The sequence below is a fragment of the Leptodactylus fuscus genome, chromosome 7 (assembly GCF_031893055.1).
Source record: "Leptodactylus fuscus isolate aLepFus1 chromosome 7, aLepFus1.hap2, whole genome shotgun sequence".
Taxonomy (NCBI): domain Eukaryota; kingdom Metazoa; phylum Chordata; class Amphibia; order Anura; family Leptodactylidae; genus Leptodactylus; species Leptodactylus fuscus.
The window spans coordinates 22,712,403-22,733,704 of NC_134271.1; the positions used below are offsets into that span (position 1 = coordinate 22,712,403).

At 43.8% G+C, this 21,302-nt stretch overlaps 1 protein-coding gene across 2 annotated transcripts in view; it reads left to right on the top strand.

Annotated features, from left to right (window-relative positions):
• Positions 1-19,982, top strand: part of PKP3 (plakophilin 3) — a 38,917-nt gene extending 18,935 nt beyond the window's left edge. For both annotated transcript variants that reach the window (XM_075281376.1, XM_075281375.1), the window contains 12 exons: positions 12,949-13,037; positions 13,785-14,470; positions 15,051-15,177; positions 15,267-15,471; positions 15,763-15,937; positions 16,221-16,338; positions 16,565-16,726; positions 16,866-17,048; positions 17,824-17,977; positions 18,086-18,278; positions 19,256-19,340; positions 19,451-19,982. In XM_075281376.1, coding sequence (XP_075137477.1) covers positions 12,949-13,037; positions 13,785-14,470; positions 15,051-15,177; positions 15,267-15,471; positions 15,763-15,937; positions 16,221-16,338; positions 16,565-16,726; positions 16,866-17,048; positions 17,824-17,977; positions 18,086-18,278; positions 19,256-19,340; positions 19,451-19,486 — 2,213 coding nt within the window. In that variant the 3' untranslated portion in view covers positions 19,487-19,982. The remainder of the gene's footprint in view (positions 1-12,948; positions 13,038-13,784; positions 14,471-15,050; positions 15,178-15,266; positions 15,472-15,762; positions 15,938-16,220; positions 16,339-16,564; positions 16,727-16,865; positions 17,049-17,823; positions 17,978-18,085; positions 18,279-19,255; positions 19,341-19,450) is intronic.
• The last annotated feature ends 1,320 nt before the right edge of the window (positions 19,983-21,302 follow it).

The following is a 21,302-nucleotide window of genomic DNA, read 5'->3' on the forward strand; positions in this document are numbered from 1 at the left end:
GAGCAACATTTTACAAGCTATATTTATGTTTAAGGTATAGGGAAAAAACTATGGGGTGGGGACGGTGACAAAAAAAGTAAGAGGATTCTGAGGAGTTCTCTGAAGGTTGTAGGGAGGCTTGGTTCACATCTGTTCGGTATTTTGTTTGGGGAGTCCGCATGGGGACCCCCCTGAACAGAATACCGAATGCATTGACAAGCGGTGAGCTTATGAAAGCTCACGGACCCCAGACACTATAATAGGGTCCGTGTGTTTTCTGTGTAGTATCCACACGATTCAGGCGGAGAGAAAAGTACGGACATTGTGTGGAAAACACACAGACATTATAGTCTTTGGGATCCGTGTGCTGTCATTGCTCACCGCTTGTCAATGCGTTCGATATTCCATTTGGGGGGTTCCTATGCGGACGCAGATGTGAACCGGGCCTTACAGTGGTGCAGAAGTAGATGAGGCTCGAAAGGCCCCATTACCACATACAGTAAATGGGGGGCCATTTTTCAATAGGAGGTACTCTGAGAGTTCCAGATCTGTACATGTACTGAAATAGGGACATTAGTCCTGGCAGTCCTATAGATAATGGGATTGTACCAATGATTCCACCATCAATATTGAAAACTAAACCCATCCATGAGTTAACTTTCTTCGACCATATCTGATGAACATCATACCTACAAAACATGGGAGAAAAAACCTGGGGGGGAGGGGAGTCGAACTGCGAAATCCCTTCTAATGAAATTTCAGGGAAGTATCTGCATTCTGAAATGTGGTTATCCCAGCGAGGCAAACCCTCTAACCGTGTTATAGGCACTTTAATAAATGTTATAAGCCGAGGTAAATGGTCATAATGTGATTGTCACCTGTAATAACTGCATATGTGGCATGCTTTAATAACATGAAACGGACAAATATTAGGGCTGGGACGACATATTTCAGCAGGAATCTCTTTGCCTTTGGCTAATCTACTATAAATAGCTTTAGTGATGGTGATTCCCGATGCGAAAACCTTTACAGGGATCAGTAAGTGAGGCCATGGGACCGAGAACTCTATGGGGGAGGAGGAGGAAGGGGTCTTTTCGGACCTCTCAGTATAATGATTGGAGGCCATGGGGAGGAGAGGGAACATAAAAAAAAAACCAAACACTGTTACTTACCTCTCCTGGCTCCAGAAGGCTTCAGGGGTACTTGTGTGACATCCCAGACATCACGTGGGCCAGGGCTTGCATCCTTATGCGTCGCAATGCAATCTCGGCTCAAGTGATGTCTCCCTGGTAATGCTATACATTCGGCCAATCAACGCTGGTTCTTCTCCTACCTTTAGAAGTCTTCTCCGTGCAGCTTCCCCGCGGCGTCTTCCGGCTCTTCATTCACTCTGCCGGGCATCGGGCCTGGGCAGAGCCGACTGCGCATGTCCGCTTGTAGTGCGGGCATGCACAGTCGACTCTGCCCAGGCCCGATGCCTGGCAGAGTGAATTCAGAGCCGGAAGACACCGCGGGGAAGCTGCACAGAGAAGACTTCTCGGAGGATCCAGCCCGACCCTCACTCGTGGACTTGGTAAGTATAATTTGATCGAATGTTGCCTACCCCTGAAACGAGCATTTTCCCCCCATAGACTATAATAGGGTTCGATATTCGATTTGAGTAGTCGAATATTGAGGGGCTACTCGAAACGAATAACGAACCTCGAACATTTTACTGTTCGTTCATCTCTAATTATTACTCCTATTACTCTCAATTTCATTCTCCACCCATGGTAAAGCATTGCTGGCCTGAGACATTGAACGCCATACTTTTTTGGTTTGAATGGAAGAATCGTACTACCGCCATTCAGAAACATAACTCCCATCATGCCCTTTCTCCAACATCCAGTCAAACCAGTTGTTGTTTTTTGATGGGTAATTTTTTGGGCTGTTAAACAATAGGCAAAGAGATCCCATAGTTGAACGGGTCATAACATGTAAGTGAATTTTAATAGGGCGCTACATTAACCAAAGACGTAAGGTGCGGCAACACCCTGGGCTTTAGGCCTGGTCACCTTTCGATATCGCCATATTATCAGCTATAATAGATGGGATTGATAGGCAGGTGCAAGCTCTACTACTATGGGAACAATGGAAGAGTTGCTTATGGCGACCAATTGTCCAGAACGCCATTGGGAGAAGGAAATCCGCAAATATGATTGGCAGCTTCTTATATTATCCCTTGATCGTATTGTTGGCATAATACAATAAAACCAATGGTATACAGGCTGGACAAAACTATTGCGGACAGAAAAGTAGTTCACAATCTACTTTTCTGTCTACATGACTCGTGCGGAAAACACACGGACCCCATTATAGTCTATGGGGTCCGTTTGCTTTCACTGTACACTGCTTGCCAATGCGTTCGGTAGTAACTGTGAATTTATGTTCTCCATGCGCACTCCCCCCAACGGATTACCGACGCAGATGTGAACCCGGCCTAATACATAGGTGTGGTGAGTCCGTCAGAGCAAATCTCTATTCTGGGGACTACCCTCTGTAACGTCAGTACCCCCTAATGAAGCATATGGACATTAACCCCTTACGAGACATCAACATTGCAGATTTTCTAACGCAGAGACATGGCTGGAAAATCTGTATCCTTTATAGTAGTAGCAGGGAGGATGAGATTCAAAGAAATGTTGTCACACACAGTGCACAAATGCTGCAAAGCACATGGACCCAGTGCTGTACGTCTCCACCACGGATATCACCGTAGGGTGAGCACTATGGCAAATTCACAGCAATGACATGTATCTGAATGCTCCCTACAAATGGCTTCATCGCTGTCCTGTCCTTGGCATGACTTTCACCCCGTAGTGTTCGCTGTGCCTCAATACAATATGTCGCTGGTGCGTATACAATAGTTTGCATCTGAATAGAGAGTTGCTAAGGACAAAACCGCTAGACATCCCTTTGTAGACGGGTACAATGCTCTTGTGCTTGGTTGAGTTTTACAGCCGGGAGGAATCGGTGCCATGGCCAGTTCTCGCAGGCAGAGTTTCCCACAAGCCTCATCTAATCCATAGCCATATACTGCGCCGACAAGTGTAGACGGCGACTTTCGGTAACCAGCACTTATGTACATAACATGGCTGACTGATAGCTTTGGATTTCCACCAATAAAAAGACTAAAAAAAAAAAATACGTATGGCTTCCAAAATCAAGAATATTTTTTTCCCTCTGATCCATGCAGATTTTTTTTTTCTCCAGCGTGTGAACGATATGTTGTACGTGCTTCGTCCTGTAGTTTGTTTCGCAACAAAGAAGCGGCGTGTGAACGAGGCCTTACTGTGCTCGTGAGTCTCCTTGCTGGGTGTGGTTGTAGGATAGTTATCACTTTCTTCTGCTCTCTGCCCCTCCGTGGCCCTGGCACTAATAACATAAGTGGTTCGTCTTTGTTCTTTGCCATCCCCAGACGATTTCATTGAATCATAAGGGAGTGTGCTAGGAAACAAAACCAGTCCGTATTCCATTGTACTAATGTCTATCTAACCGATTGCCTATTGTATAGCGGTGTTCGTTGTATACTGTAAACCAGGGAACTACAGAATCTAGACGACCTTTGTACTGTGATTGCAAAATGATCTTTCACCAGACAATTGTTTGTTCAATAGTCAACCTACCTCTATCTAGGGGTGACTGGTGGTGGGCACCAACCTGTGTGAGAATAGTATACGGGCACCTTTTGATGACCGTATTGCTAGATATAGACGGACTCGTTCATGACTCTCTAGAAAGAGGCTCCATTCATTCTTAGACAGATGTCCAACTGAACCCACTATAGACAATGGGATATTTTTGGGGCTCCATGATGTAAACGGAGCCATGTGATTAAATAGACAGTAGGATGGCATTATTATTTTAGGCCCTTTGCCTACTGGACTAGTGTTCGGCTCCAGATATATTATATACCCTTGCTCTGCAGGCTCTCAATGTATTATCCAAGGCAGTAGGTGCGGAGTAATCTGAAACTGCCCATTGACATTTACATATTTCTTGGCAGGTTCCAGTACTGTTACTGCCAGGTCCTACTGTTTGGCACGAGTAATGGACCAGACAGGTTGGATTTTCCTGTCTTAGATAGTCTACATGGCACCAGGGTTATCGGGTGGCTGCTCCCCTTACCCCTGCCCCGTTGTATAAATACTATGTTCCAATTAATTGGGGAGTTAAGAGATTATAGTTGTTGGTTCTAACAAATATTTCTGACTAACGTTATTGGATCTACTATCGCATGTAGTGATATAGTGGAAGAGTTTCTGTAGTGGTGCATTACTGTACTGAATGAATGTGCAAGAGGCTTGTGTCTCCATCCAAAGACTCCGGCCTCCTCCTCCCTTCTACGTCCGGCCCTTACTAATCATTCACTAGCTATCAGTGCTCTGAGTTTGTTCTCTGGGGAACTCCTCCATGAATAAAGGCAAAGTCTGCAACCCAGCTGTGTGTGGGTGTGTTTGGGTGTGTGTGGAAGTCACTATGAACATGTCTTTGAATGTATAAATCATGCTGAGTGCCTTTATAATGTATGTGAAAGAACTGTATACCAGTCTGTATGTGCAAGGTTATATACAGTACTATGCAGTGGCAAAGGGCACCAAATGCCAGAAAGAATCTCCAGAATTCTGTGTGAAACCAAACAATGTCCAGGCGTCTAAAGGTTTTGTGCCTTCTCTTATCTGCACACGATACAGGAGGTGCTCTGCTATGTATCTGTCTTATCTCACATAACTACATTCTTACCAGAGAAGGTTTATTATATGGACGTGAGAGTCCTTTAAGAGACTTTTAGGCGGCACGGTTATTGGGAACAAGAACATGGATTTACCAGGGCTGGGTTTACATGGCACGGTTTTGCAACAAAACACAAAAATTCATGCATTTGTTTCTATAAACTGGATTTGAATTTTCTATGAAAACAATTACGTTTTTGTACGCGTTTTGGAGGGGAGAAACACTTTGTAAACATAGACTAAGGGTATGTTCACACGGTGGAAAATGAAGAGGTAATTCCTTCATTTTCCGCCACCGGTATTTTCGTGTGGGCTAGCCACAACGGGATGCCAATGCAGTGCAGCAGCATCCCAATCCTGATTAGAACCGGATGAATCGGCCTAATCAGGAGGGAGTCTCGAGTCGCGGAATCCACAGCAAGATCGAGCAGGACGCTTCTTTTTTCTGCGTCCTGCTGCGATCTCTGCCTCCCATTGAAAACCATGGGAGCCAGATTCTGTGAGAAAACTGTTCCAAATTCGTTGGCGATTTCGCAGCAAATTCCTCCGTGTGAACTAACCCTTAGAGCGCCGATATGTCAGCCCAATAGGGGAGGAACAATTCTGCATTTATGATCAAGGCACAATTACAGTAATAAGCTTAATGGTAGGTTCATACTAGTGTCTGGGTTTCCGTTCTTTGGGGACCTAAAAAACTGAGACCTGATCAGCTTAAAAAGTTGTCAAACCCCATAGACTATAATGCTATAATGGGGTCTGCAGGGTTTTTGCCCAGAATTGGTGGAGTGAAGAGTCTTGTTTACAGGACTTTTCTCTCTGCATACTCTAAGCAGAAGGGGGCACAGAGTTCCTGAACAGTCACACAACCGTTTCGCCCGAAAAAAGAGGCGAGGTGCTCACTCTTCAGGCCGAGTCGCCTCACGATTCAGCCTGAAGACACTCCCTCCTCCGGACTAGGCCCATTCATTGGGCCTAATCCGGAGCGGAGTGCGCGGCTGGATTCCAGTGCAGTGCACTGCAGCGACCCATCTTTTGGACCGGAACCTGAGGCGGCCTCCGCTTCAGGTTCCGGTCCAAAAAACTCCGTCTGAACTTACCCTTAGTGATTCCTTGAATTTGAGGCGGATCATGTCTAAAATCTGCCTTCCCTTTATTTCAACAGGAAATAAAAATTTCCTGTTGAAAATTTGTCATTGTACATGATCATTCTCATTGAATTGAATGCGAGGCTGAAACATACTGCCTGGCTGCTGCAGAATTTGCAGACTTCAGCAGAATTTGGTCAAGCGAAAAAAGCCAGCTTCAAATTCTTGAAGTAGTAAAAATTAACCCTTAATCCTCTAGATGAAGAATGGCTCTTCTTAAGCTTCGCAAAGAGAGGCAACTGGTCCTTGACCCTTGCAGGGCCATTTTGGCACTGAAGGTTAGGAAAGTTCAATATTGGACTTCCAAGGTTTAAAAAAATAAAAACCTAGAGCATTGGTGCAGCACAGGAGGAGTCCTGGAGGACAGCAAGGGTTGGAGTCTTCATGCACATGACCATATTACAGCTCCGTTTTGTAGAATAGGGATTCCAAAGATGTGCGCCTTGGTAAACCAATGGTTTCATAATGAGACATTTTCCAGATTCTGTAGGATGATGACCATGGATATGTCGGAATCCATACATTAGAAGCAATAATGAATAATTCTGAATATTTATTCGTAACATGTTAAATTTCCATTTCGTATTTACACACTTATCATTCCGGAAAGTTTCCTTGGCTGTCCTATCTTGTATTTGTATAATGAGTCTCCCTAAGGCGACCTTCCCCCTGAATCTTTTGCATAGCGCACTAGTATCGTTCGGCAGACATTGTAGACACAGATCATGTTTCGTTGTGAAATGCAGGCTTGAGGGAGATCTATCTATGTTCTTCCAATGTTATATTACTGTGTCCTGAAATAACATATAAAATTACTGTAAGATCCCGGACACTCCAGAGAGCGCGGCAGATGCTGAAGTACTTAGTCATGCTTTACTTTCTAGCATTTTCTTCCAGGGACCTGTACACCCTCAGTCCAGATCTAACCATTATAGGAGAGAACTATCAGGATACGTCCACACACGCACCAATTTTATGCTGTGGATTTTTCTAGTTTTCCGCAGCAAATTCTAGAAATAATCTTTGGTAAAATCTGCATGCTCAATTTTGGGAAAATGTCAAATTTTCTGTACAAATTTTTATTTGTAGCATAAGGGTGAGATTTGTTAAAATCTGTTATACACTAAGATTTTATGCCTGAGAAAATGCAAGATCTGTACCAGACCATCATCTATAATGTATTGATCATAGTATTGATCTTTTGGGAAGAGACTTCTAATGGGCCATTGACATGGGGGAAATGGAAGAGGAATTTGAGGTGGACTTCCATCTCAAATTTCTCTCCATTTTCTGTTTCTCCGCCGCAGATTTCGTCTGAAGTTTAGGCTTGCGTGAATAAGGGCTGATCAGTAGGGTACCTGCAAGATACTTGTCTGTAGGCATCCTGCTTTGATCTCTACCTCCCATTGAATACGATGAGGGGCAGATTCCAAGTGGAATTTGATGCAAATTTTGAGGCAGATGCCATCTCAAAATCACCACCGCTTGAAGATGCCTTAAGACTCCCGTGTTCCAATGCAACCGCACACAGTTACTTTTCTGTCCTCAACCCTAAGGCTGGGGCCCCACGGGACGTAAACGTCACGATTTGCCCATGGCGGAAACACTGCAGGGAAAATCGTGGCATTTTACAGTCAAGGAAAGTAGCGAATCCCATGCCCACTTTGCGGAAAAAAAACTCAGTACGGACACGCCAAAATTTCCAAAACCGGAGTGGATTTGGAAATCTCAGCATGTCAATTATTCCTACGGAAATGCTGGCGGTTTCCCCGTAGGTATAATTGTAACACTCCGCAGAAGAAACCTCTGTGAACTTTGTCTATAGCGCTGCCGGAAGAACCGCATTGAGTTGCCGTCGTGTTTTTTCTCTCAGAGCTTTTTTGCTGCGGGACGTCACAAGGGGCCTTATCCCCTAACACTGTTTCTGATCCTCCTTATTCTTGCTCCAGTGCAAATGGTGGCATCATGGAACATTTTGGACAGTTCATGGGATTTCACCAAATAGAGTTTTTCCATGTAACCTTTCTGCACCTACCCCCACCATGGGAAAAATTGTAATCAACATTATGATTATAAAAATTATGGGTCGGGTATGTTGGATTTCAACATGTCCAATCCTTTCGGCAACCCCAGTGGTCTCTGGCAGTAGACTAACTATAGGGACGGAGATAATGGCCCCTTTGTTTTGCTAGCTATAAAGGCTAAATGGTCCTGCGTATCCGGCATGTTCTATCTAAAAAATTTTTAGGTTTTGATTGGTTTAACCCATCCGTGATATTGCCTTTTATATAGTAATTAACAATAGAAATAATCTGGATTAACCTCCATATTTTACAGTGCGATAAATGAAAGAAAAACACAATCTGTTGTATTCTCACCAACACGGATCATGACTATTGCATGAGTTGCGATATGGCACATGGGCCGCACCCATGGGAAATATGTTGGCGCTCAGTGAGTAACACTTGCTGCATTTTTGATTACTCAGCATAAGACAACACGCCTCGCCATTGGCGGCTCTAGAAAGCAAGAACTGTACGCTGGCTCCATTCCCCGGTAAACAGGAAGTAACAGGACTCCGATCCCGGACATCAATAGGGTTTTCTGTGGTGGGACGTCCATCTCCCAGGCATTTATGGCATAACTGGTTGGACTGGCGCTAGTACAAAAACTAAATCTGTTGCCTCATGCTTTCTGTACGGACAAGAATTTGGGTAATGTTCCTGATCTGCAATCTGTTAGTCACTCCGGTTTGTGGCTAGGTTGTCTAACTGGTTTGGCCAGTGTGACTGGAGCGTTAGTAGCCATTTGACATTTTAAAGAAATATTTCTAGCTAATTCAGCAGTAAAGAATAATACAGATTAGTCAGCGACTAAGCAGGCTACATGGCGAGCAAGAAATATAAAGCCTTTGTAGGAATTTTCCGGAATCGGTGTAATGTTGAGCAGTTTCCATTACTACAGTACATAAATACAACCTTGCGTATCTGTATACCCTATAACCTGTCCCAGCCTGTATGGAGGAATACAAAGGGATCGTTGTCATCTCGAAATTAATTTATTAGTTTTATTAAGTTTTTTTTACCCCCTCCTTGTTTACAAAACCCATGTCCATACACCCTGGCACCGGCAGAAGAGATGCCTCCAAGCGGCGTAACTGGTGTTTGAAAGGTTAAAAACCTGACGTACGTGACTTTTTTTTATGCCAAATATCTGAATAATAAATCTGCCCCTTGGAATTATGAAGATAAAGTTGGGACGGAAGACGTCAGAAACTCAGATTTTGGGAAATCAATTTCTCGTGCGGCTTGGAATGACCGTCTGTTACACCCTGCTGCCCAGACGAGAGTGAAGTTGGCAAAGCAATGCTCTCTCATGTGCACAAGGGCAAGACACGTCCCATAAAGTTCAATTAACCCCTATTCACATAGGAAACGGCTATAACTCTTCCAGCCATGAAGGGTATTCAGAGAAATAGCTGACCAAGCTGGTAACCAAGGAACCTCAAACAAGCTCTACAGGCTTCTAGAAACTCAGCAAAGCTTCTCTGTTTTCTGTTTCACTTGTCCTGAAGAAGATCTTTTTGTGTATGATCTACTCCGTAAGCTCAGAGACTGCCATTCATGACTGTTAGGGCCTATAAAAATCTATATAGGGTTGGGTTGCCTTTTGAGTCAATTTTTTTGGACAAAAGAGACTGTGAACAAGCACGACCTGAACCTGAACCTACCAATTTTATGTGCGAGAACCCACCAATAACTACCCTGGAGTCTGTTCAATAAGAAAATAATTTAACCCTTTCAATGAAATAAAACTTACACCTTAGGCCAACTCCTGGCGAAGTATTGGTCGTATTTCCTGGACCAGACAATGAGCTGTGACGCGGACTACAAGCAGCATCGTCAACTATGTCCACCTACCTGAGGAACTACGGCCCTGTCCTATCACTTTATTTCCAACCTTTCCGCAGTGCACCACAACATGGCTAAATTCTGTCATATGGAGTTAGTGCTGGAAGAGAACCTACAAACTACCATGCAGATGTTGTCTTTGGTCAGATAGTTACATAGTAGATGAGGTTGGATGAAGACATCAGTCCATCAAGTCCAACCTATAACCCTACAATCTCCTACAGTGTTGATCCAGGGGAAGGCAAAAAAAAAAAACCCACGAGGCTCATGCCAATTGCCCCATTTCAGGGGAAAAAAATTCCTTCCCGACTCCTCCTGGATCAACGTGTCCTTATCATCTAGAGTCCATAACCTCTTGGTTATTGGTCTCGTCAGGCCCTCTTTGAACTTGCTTAATGAATCCAAGATCATCATGTCTTCTGTCTGTGTCATCTCTCCGACCTACTGCATCAGTAGTCCCTAAGTCATACTGTAACCAGACCCAAACAGCAGATGACATGTACAGGTATTTTTCTATACGTTCACCTCGAAGTTGGTATTTGTCACTGTTTACCTTGTCCCATGACTGTACAGTTTCAGGTTGAGATGTCACAGCATGGTCTTGGTCTTAGTCTCCACTATTTTGCCTAATATTTGTATTATGTATGTGCTATTGGCATTCCTGTTGTGTCATTTTTAGGGAGGGATTAGTTGATTTTTGGCTTTTTTATAAGGGTAAAACCTCACTCTGGAGCCAGTCCTGCCTTTGGAGGTGCTACGCTAGAAGTGTTGGAGATGCAGAAGTCTGCAGACCAAGGTCCTAGTACAGAAGAAGGATTGATGGTTTGGCCTGGTATGTGATCTGTGGTCCACCTTCCATAGCTTCTGCCCATAGGGTTATATTGGGTGTGATACTTTGTCATAGTAGTTTGAGAAGACTTTCGGAATTCTATGTTGTTTTTATGGAGAAGTAACATTTATGAGATGGTAAAACCACTTTTATGGATGGGTGTACTTTTTGTCTTCAGGGTAGATGAGACCCACAGAAACCTCCAGATGTACTTGGTGTCGGAGCTTACAGTATATTTTGTACATGTATTGTAAGTCTTTGTAGCCTGTAGGTGTTGGGTCTGAAGCCTAAGGGTGCCCATAAACTCCTTCTGCACAGGGGGTGAAGGGCTTGTTACTTATTTTGCATTTCGGCACATGCAGTGAAACGTATCGATCGCTATACTTAAATATGTGTAACTTTCCTTTTGCCTGTTTTTCATCACTTCAGTAGTTTGCATTTGCATTTTCTGTTTTAACCTCTTCATAGTAAAGCTATCCGATGTCATTGTAGACAGGAGAATATTTCCTTTGGATTGTAGCTCAGACCTAAAAGGTTATCCTATGCATGCATTACACGTAGAAATACACGGCACAGTAAACTATATGGAACTTTATTTACTGTAATGTTGCAAAGACAACTTCCTTTATGATCAATGGACAGGGAGGTCACCTGCTGCTGTGGCGTTTCATTAGCTGGCTGAACTGCTCACAGGGAGGGGGTAGTGAGCTTGCAAATGAAACCTCATCAGAGCTGTTTCCCATATATAAGCAGATGTTCAGTATCGTTCCCAGGTGGTCAGTAGAAGCAGGTAATGTTCTGGAAACACTGAAAGCTTTTTTTTTTTTTTTTAAATCCCTTCCCACATTATATTATTTATTATATTATCTCTTATTACATCTGGCTGTATAATAGTAAATCAAATACTCTTTCACTGCCTGAAGACCACTGTCTCTTTGACTGCCTGTATAATAGAAATACTAATTTGGCAATAAACTCTGCATCATGTCAGTAGGCTTTTTAACTGAGTCATGCATGATGTTAAGGGGGCTGTCCCTAGAGGGCAGCATACAGAGGCACTGTTCTCCTAATTACATCCTGGAGAATAGATTTGCATATTTTTTACCCAGAATCCCTAGCGGAGCAGGAATGACTTGTAAGTCTCCGTACTGCCTATGTAGGCACACACTCTCCCTGATGTGTATGATTATCCCCTGACCCTGGTCTATAGTCTCCCACTCTGCCAAATCAGTATCCTTGCGCTATGCTGAGGAGGTCCAAAAGACCGAAACAGCGCTGTCCATAGCTGGGAATCTGTTCCTTTTGGAATAGAAATACTAATTTGGCAATAAACTCCGCATCATGTCAGTAGGCTTATTAACTGAGTCATGCATGATGTTAAGGGGGCTGCCCCTAGAGGGCAGCATACAGAGGCACTGTTCTGCTAATTACATCCCGGAGAATACATTTGCATATTTTTTTGCCTGCTGATCCGATTTACATAGGTTCGGGGAAATGCGTCGGTCCTATTTCTGTATAATTGTAGAGCAAGCTGTATAATAAGTGTTAAAAGTGAAGGTGAATGCTCACTCGCAGTTTTTGTGTTTGCACGTGTTGGTCGTAACATGCATGCATAGGGCCTATGCTGACGTTTAGGTCAGAGGTCAAGAATGCAAAATACTGAACACTTTAGTCTACCAAGGTGTAAAGCACAAACTTCATGTCGTAGTCCTTATAGGAGACTGTATAGCAGACGGCAGTCCTCACCTATGCCCTGGAGATATAGTTAATCGAACTCCAGAATTTCTGAGAATATGGATGTCGGCAGTCAATGCTACGTTCCAGACAAATGACTCATAAGACGCAATATGGTCATATCAGACTGCAGATGGTACATCCAAGGTGAAGACGTAGGGACTGTTTACTATTACTCATTTGGGAGCATTTTATTTGGGCTGACCTCTTACCTACGAAAGAAATCTGTACAACGTAATGTGTCCGTCTTGAAGATGTTACGTTAGACGTTCAGGGCTCCTCCCCAGACCTCTTTGTGTGTATCCATGTATCTACCCATGTCTGGGCATGCCAATCATTTATACCAATAGCGTAGGTGCATCTATAGATGGTAAAAAGAAGTACTAAGGCCTTATCCATTATTATGTATAGGCTGTGCCTGGTGTTGTAGCATGGATCCATTCAAGTAAATGGTACTTGGTTGCAATATTAGACACAACCAGTGGACAACGGTGGCGCTGTTTCTTTTTTCTAATATTAGACCACCACTGTTGTAATGGTGTTAGGCATTTCATGGTTGTGTTTCTTTATGTTCACAGAGAGTTACACCTCCCGATCCCAGTACAGCACTGTGCCAAATACATACAGTTCCCGCTCCCAGGTCCTCGGCAGTGATCAAAGGATATCTGTAAGTACCTGTTAGGGGAAACCATTGGGGTGGAGTGATATTATGGAACACTGTAAATACAACACAAGTATCCTGTCCTCTTAATCCAAGGCAAATACTATCGTTATTGCAATCTCTCCGGCCGTGTCAGAACTTGTGTTTCCACTTTATAGTAAAATGCCCGGTTTTTCAGGTAGTGCCATACTCTCCAAGAATAAGGTGTTGTTCTTGGAATAGAGAAGGCATTGGAGAACACTAGCTGAAGTTTAAGAAATACTATTCAATGGGTTCTTTCATGAGAGACCACCCTCCTCTACCACCATTGGGGTGATCAGTGAATTGCCCCAAGTCCCCCGTGCCACATGGCAAGCCACAGCCAGTTGGGCATTCCTATGGTTTTATATGGTGGGTGCTTTACAAAGTGCTGCATATACAAGAGAATGGATGGTGGGGATTTACCAAGCTGGTCCTATTAGCTTTCTGACCGCCATTTTGTCCATTTTCCGACCTGCTTGAGGCTTGTGAGAAAAGTGGGCAGGGATCAGAGTAGGCCAAGCCGTGATGTCGGGCATGAATTGCGCATGAAATCTATACCCGGGTCTCTAACCGTCATAAACTATAGTGGTGATGGACCTTAATTAAGAGGCCAAAGCCTATCAATTCTGGTGGCCATGACGCCATCACTCATAGTATTATGACTGGTGCGTGATCCATCCTAATAAATTCCCCCAATGTATATGTAACACTTATTGTGTTTGTTCTTAGCAGTCAGCACGTTCCTCTGGATATGGCACAATGGGAGGGATGCGTTCAGGCTACTCTTCACGCTCTGCGGTGGATCTTGGGGGGACACAAAGAATCAGTGTACCTCCACAACAGCAACAACAACATCATCAGCAACGTCAATATTCTACCTATCGTCCATCCTCCTTCCATGAACGAGTATACCCAAGCAAGAGGGACTACGAGACTATGTCTCTAAGGTCTTTGCGTATTGGCGATGGTGAGGAGAGATACGACCATGGATCTTCTAATGCCGGCTTCTATACACGCCAAATGTCTTCTGCAAGTGCGGGGCCAACAATGCAAAGGTCTCACTCTGGTACCCTTGTCCAGGATGGTGGCACTTCCTGGGTTGAACGAGCGGAGGTGGCACAGACTCGTACAATCCGGGCACCTGCAATGCGCACCTTACAACGCTTTCAAAGTAACAACCGCGCTCGGGTAGCATCTGGATCTTATGGCACCTTGAATTCAATTGTGCCACCGCAAATACAACAACAACAACAAAATCTTGCTGGCTCCAGTTATGTAACTAGTGTGATCGAACACACCTCTCGGGCTCCCTCGGTGAGGAGCCTGGCAGAGTCTGCACACCAAGTTCAGGAAATGAGGGGTATTGATGTGTTTGATGGAAGCAAGAGTCTGATGAGTCAACATTCTTTTGCAAGTGGGTAAGTCACAGTCAAAAATGATGTATATATGTTACAAATGCCAATTGATGGCTTTAAGTTGAAATACAAGATCTAGAGACATAAACACTTACTTATCTCTCCTGGGCTCTGCTTCACTCCCTGCTGATGTCGGCCATGTTCATTGATGGACCAGACGTCACTTGAGCCGGAGCTTCAGCCCACGTGACGTCTGTGATGTCATCAAGTAGGCCTGAAGCCTGCAGGAGCCCAGGACGGGTAAGTAACAGTATTTTTTATGTTTCCTCACCTCTCCTAGTCCTCCGATCATTATACTCAGGGGTCTGAAAAGACTACCCCGAGTATAATGATAGTGTGTGTGGGGTTCATGGGCCCGCAACCTTACTTACTGATCCCGGCTCCTGCTCACAGCCGCCTCCGTAGAAGGGCAAGTGCAGGCGGCCTTGAGCAGGAACCAAAACTGGTAAGTAAATAGAGCTTGTTATCTACTGGAGTTACACCCCTGGACATATGTGTTACGTTTTCAGGTTGTCTGCACTGAAGAAGTTGTAAAGTCACATAATATAATAATGTTACTAAAGCAATCTATAATGATCTTCAGGTTTGATGACATGAACATGCCAACTGCTGTGAAATACCTGGTGGCCGATGATGACCCAAGTCTACAGGTCATCGGAGCAGCCTATATACAGCATCGGTGCTACAGTGATGTAGAGGCCAAAAAGCAGGTGAGCCATAAGTCTAAGACAATATTGATCTTGTCCTAAGAATCCTTCCTTGGCTTCAACAATAATTTCTTACGCCATACACATTCCAGGCTCGAAGCTTGCAAGCTATACCAAGGCTAGTGAAGCTCTTCAATAACCCAAACCAAGAGGTGCAGCGTCATGCCACTGGAGCCATGCGTAATCTTATCTACGACAACACCGATAATAAGATAGCTCTGGTGGAAGAAAATGGAGTCAATGAGCTTCTACGGGCACTGAAAGACCAAGATGATGAACTCCGGAAGAATGTAACTGGTACGTTTCGTGATGACATTTTCTTCAGTCATAGATGGCACATAAGACCTCATGTTATTGATTGGGGTCCCAGTAATTGGACCTCCACCGATCATGTAGTTATGTCCTATAAACCGGATAGAGGATAACTGTTAAAGGATATTCCAGTAGTTCCATTTCTTGCATTAGGGTAGTGCCTAAATACTACCAATGGACATTTAAGTACCTTCTATATATCCATGGAATATGTTGCAAATTAGGTAAGGTCACACCGGCAGATGTCCTAAGCGATTTCTCGTTCACCTCTTTCAGGAATATTATGGAATTTGTCATCAAGTGACAACTTGAAATCAAGATTGGCTCGCGATACTCTGAATCCCTTAACAGACCGGGTGTTGATACCTCTGTCTGGATCTCCAGGATCGGCCCTTATCCAACAGAATGCATCAGAATCTGAGATCTTTTACAATGCTACTGGCTTCCTCAGGTACAATACCAGAAGTTTTGCAGCCTCCAATGCCTATTTGGTCATATCGTTCTCTTTATAATGACTGACACCTCAGTAAAACCTGATGAAACCCATTGGAAGACATATGGGTCTGATAGATGAGGCACGTGGCACTATCTTGGTTTGCGTTAGAAATGGAGACCACGATGTGAACAGAACCCATGCCATTTATTTTTTTATTTGTCAGAGGCAAGGTTGGGTTTGGTTACGGTGAAGCTTGAAATATTATGGATTGACAATGTTCTCTGTTACTCTCGTGCAGGAACCTGAGCTCAGCTAGTGAGGAGACGCGTCAGAAAATGCGTGACTGCTCTGGTCTACTGGAATGCTTGGTTGGCTACACAAACCAGGCACTACAGGCGGGAAAAGCTGAAGATAAGGTGAGAATCAGTTGCTCTAGAGTCATCTGTGAGCTGGTGGCCAGTGTCTGAGGGGTCTTGACTATGTCACTGTGAGCATCATTATTCTACACTATGAGCTACAGAGGTCCACCAGATCTAAGAACAATGGTCTTTGAACTCAACCTTGAGAGAAGCATTTTGGTTTACTAGAAACGCACAGGACACATCCCAAAGTTTTGCCTATAATCTTCAACTTGTTTTGCAGAGTGTGGAAAATGCAGTTTGTGTACTGAGGAACTTATCTTACCGACTTTACGATGAAATGCCACCATCTTACCTGCAAAGGCTAGAAGGAACCCAACGGGGAAAGACTCTAGCTGGAGACGCTGTGGGCTGTTTCACTCCTCAGAGCCGCAAACTTAAAGAGGTACATTGGTCTGAAATTTCTTTCCTATAGATCGAGTGGTGCTATAACAAGACCCTATTAACTGGTATCTTAACTGTTATGTATTGGTATCTTACTCTTGCTTGGTCTTAATTCATACTTTTGTACTTCTTACAAGCAGCAGCAGGGCACAGACCTTGCAACCTTTGCAGAGATCTCTAGGGATCCAAAGGGAATGGAGATACTTTGGCACCCGCAGATAGTCAACCTATACAACCGGCTACTGCAACAGTGTGAACTAAACCGGCACACCACAGAGGCAGCGGCGGGGGCTCTACAGAACATCACTGCTGGAGACCGCAGGGTAGGTTGCTCATATGATTTATTATTTGGGTTAAGGTCAATAAATCTATGTCCATTGCTACTTTCTTCCAAAAATCCAGTATCACACCTTGACCAAGGGTTGTCTCTGGTATTGTACCATTGAAGCAAGGCTGCACTACAATAACACACAGAACCAGTGGCACCGTTAAACCATAGGAGATGCATAGATAAAAAAAAGTACCGCCTTAAATTTTATTTTTTGGGTCCTAGACTCTAGAGAGAATTTCAATAGTTTCCAAAAATACACGCTGTGACTTATTAATTCCAATACAGATTGAAGAATGGGTCTTCAAACTCTGGATCTGCATCATTTTGTAGTGTAGCTCCATGTGTTTGACGACCTCTTAAAACTGGACACTTTCATGGCACTCATAATGGTGGATGTAGAGTAATATCTGCAACTACCTCTCTATTCATTCTCCATTCTGAGGACCCCAATTTTGGGTCTTAGAGGTGAAACTGGCATCCATCATAAATGAATGGCAGATCTTGGTATAGGTCATCAGAAACATTGCTTGTATGGCTTGTATGGGAGAAAAGTTCTCTACAAATGGAGTCTAGTACGGGCGCTCTGTCTTGTCCATGAGGCCTAAACAACATGAAGAGTTGGTCATGTCTGGTGTTTGGAGAGAGGGGTATAGAGTTAGGAGAGCAGTCAATTGATGTCTAAGGCGGTACAACCGCAAGATAAGTATATGGTGCCAATTGTATTACTCCTTGGAAGCCATGTTCAAAGAGTGATTTTGTTTTTATAGTGGGCAGCGGTTCTGAGCCAGGTGGCATTGGAACAGGAACGTATTCTAAACCCAGTTTTGGATCGCTTGAGGACTGCAGATCACAGCCAACTGCGCTCTCTCACAGGCCTTATCCGCAACCTGTCTAGACACGCCAAAAACAAGGATGAGATGTGTAAGTTCTCTATATCTGACGCTCCCAAGGCTTTCCCTCCTCCTCTATGCAGAACACTTTTCCCTACAGGTATGTGCAGTATATAACAATATTTACTTTCCTCTCTAGCCACCAAGCTTGTCAGCCACCTTCTCGAGAAGCTTCCTGGTGAAAGCTCAGACAAGAGCCCTCCTGTTGAGGTCATAGTCAACATAATCGCGGTGCTCAATAATCTGACTGTAGCTGGGCCCCTGGCGGCACGAGATATAGTATACTTCAATGGACTGAGCAAACTGATGTATATAAAGAGGAAGCGAGATGGGTAAGTTGGAAGCAACAGATTTACAGAACACCCTTTATAGTCAGTGTGGGCTAGGTCGGTGTGCTATGGGAACCAATGTTGGGAACCAGTGATGACGAGAACCAATACTTGCTGAAGTTTTTGCGAGATGAAATTTTCTCCTCCATTTAGACTGCTAATCTTGGCCTATTGATAATGGACCTAAGGGCTGAGTGACCCTATACAGTAGCCCATAGAGACCCTGTGGCTCTGTACTATAAAAACATAAGCACTAATGGTGTCGGCGTCTGGAACCTCAGCATGGAAATGGTCTACAGAAATCCAGTAGGGCCCTAAAAATTTCTGTGGAATTCACATTTTTCCATAAAATTCAGAGGTTCTATATACTGTAGCTGTAATATGATTGGGAACAAAAGGTGACAAATCAGATTATGTCTGTTAACTTCATTTGCCGTAAAAGGTTGTCTGGCCGATAAAAACTATTTGGGATAAAAACTGCACTCCTAACAATCGATTTCTCTTCCGATGCTTTTGGGTCTCCATTAGTCTCGCAGGAAATGACTCCTAAGAATAGGTTCACATTTGACTTGGAGTTTCCATAGGACAGACTGGCACAGATTCCACCTAAGTATAAAACTGGCCCATCCCAGTATAGTCTGTAGGGTACATGGGTGTCTGTGGGTAACCTCTTGTTAAGCAGACAGGCTCTCCTTCTTTCGGGTACCCATATGGACCCATCAAGAGTCGAATGCCGATTTGAACCTAGCATCAGCCAGTCACTTGCTACGGTGAGTAACTGCTGCAATAAGCCATTGGTGTGTCGAGTAGAGACCGGTGGGCATTCATGAAACGAGAGTGATTTTATTTTTTCCACTCCAAATGACTTCTGTCAGTAGACAACCCCTTTGACTTGACCCTTCTGTCTTACCCTTAGCTTCTGCAGTAGACCTAGATGATCTGTATCAGATTACCAGACTTTACTTTTCTCTCCTCTCCAGAGACCATGAGAAGTCTTCCCGCGCGGCTTCCAGTCTTCTGACAAATATGTGGCAGTACAGCAAGCTGCACCGCGACTTCAAGGCGGTGAGTAATCTCATTATTTATTTGGTTATATCTCAGTAATAATGCATCAACCACCGCGCTGAGCTAATGCCAGACATGCCATCCATCAACATGTTGTTCTTCTGTTACAGAAAGGATACCGGAAGGAAGACTTCCTCAGCCCATGATGCGTTCCCTGCCAACTCCGCTAGTGCCTACTTCCTCCTTCTGCTCAGAAGATCACTAAAAAGCAGCGATTGACTGAGCACTTCCCATAGCACACACCTATATCGGCACTCTAAAGACAACTATGCAGTGTTTGTGGGGGATCGTGTATGTATAGAGAGAGAGAGTAACACTGGGTAGATAAATTCATTAGTTCGCTTTTATTTTGTATAAAATTGAGAAAAAATTTTTTGAAAATTGAATGTACGGTTTTAGTATGTAAAACATAAACTTGACTTTTTGGGTGTGTTTTTGGGTTTGTATATTTAATATATGCGAACATTTACTATTACGCAGTAACGTATACTCCTTTGGCTAATGTTGAACTAAAAAAAACTCATCCAGCTCAACATTTGCTGGAGAACTAATGCTTGCTGACCTGTAGTTCTTTGTATGTAACTAGCTGTGTCTTAGGCCCGGTTCACATCTGTGTTGGTAATCCGTTCGGGGGAGTCGGCATAGGGACTACTGAACGCATTGGCAAGCGGTGTGCAGTGAAAGCACATGGACCCCATGGACTATAATTGGGTCCTTGTGCTTTCCACACAGTCTCCGCATGGAACATGTGGACAGAAAAGTACTTCACGATCTACTTTCCTGTCCACATGACTCGTGCGGAAAGCACATGGACCCCATTTATAGTCTATGGTGTCCGTGTGCTTTCACTGCACACCGCTTGCCAATGCGTTTGGTAGTCTGTTCGGGGGGGTTCCCCTTGAGGATTCCCCGAACTGACGCAGATGTGAATGAGGCCTTACCTTCCCGACATGTCTCTTTTAGTAAAAAATCAGGAGCATTGTTCCTTACTTCTGTGTTGGGATGTCCTCTGTTATTCCTCTTGTAAATGTATGATACATTAATGGAAAATGTAGCACATAGTTATTGTCAAGGAGGTGTGTCTGAATACACCCTGACCAGTCACTATAGACGCACCCTATGGACAATATGTAGGGACTAGAGATGAGCGAGTAGTATTCAATCAAATACCTCACTGCCATAGGAATGCGTGTAAGCGGTCGATCACCAAGGGGTTAAGCGCATCGAATATTCAATGCGCTTAACCCTTTGGTACGCTTACATGCATTCCTAGGGCAGCGAGGTGTTCGATCGAATACTACTAGAGACATACTCTATTGACAAGGGGAATCGTAACAGTCAATTTTTTTTGTGTGTATTTTCAGAAGGAATAAGAGAGGAATGTTGCACTATAGAATTGTAGGAAAAGATACTTTTAGAATGGTTTATTTACTAAAATTGACATATCAGAATGGATTACAGATCCTGTCTAAATAATATGTCCTGCTGAAATAACAAAAAAAATGCCAGTAAATAGAAGATCTGGAGTTGCCCTTTACAATTATGTTCTCCTGCTTTTTAGTTCTGTATGTCTAGAACATGATTGTCAGTTTCATTGACTAAAACTGAGATGCTTAAGCCCCACCCCCGAGGAACTCTCATATGGTGCAGAGACTTGTTTCCTAGGATTGCCCCAGTAAAATCAGAACCGTTGGGGTGTAGGCTAGGGAATGATGACCTGTGTGGCCACAGGAACAGTCCTGGCAAATTATAGGGTTGTATCCTGCATAAATAGACGTGGCCATCAAGGAAACTAGCAAAGGTGGTTGACAACCCAGGAGATGTGAGGAGGCCGTATAGATTATCATCTGGCTAGAACTAAAAAACCGCTGAATGTAATATAAGGCAACTTGACCCAAATAGTCCTGGTGTCATGGTTTCATTTACTGGTATTTTTATTGGTCGAATGTTTTTATGTCATTG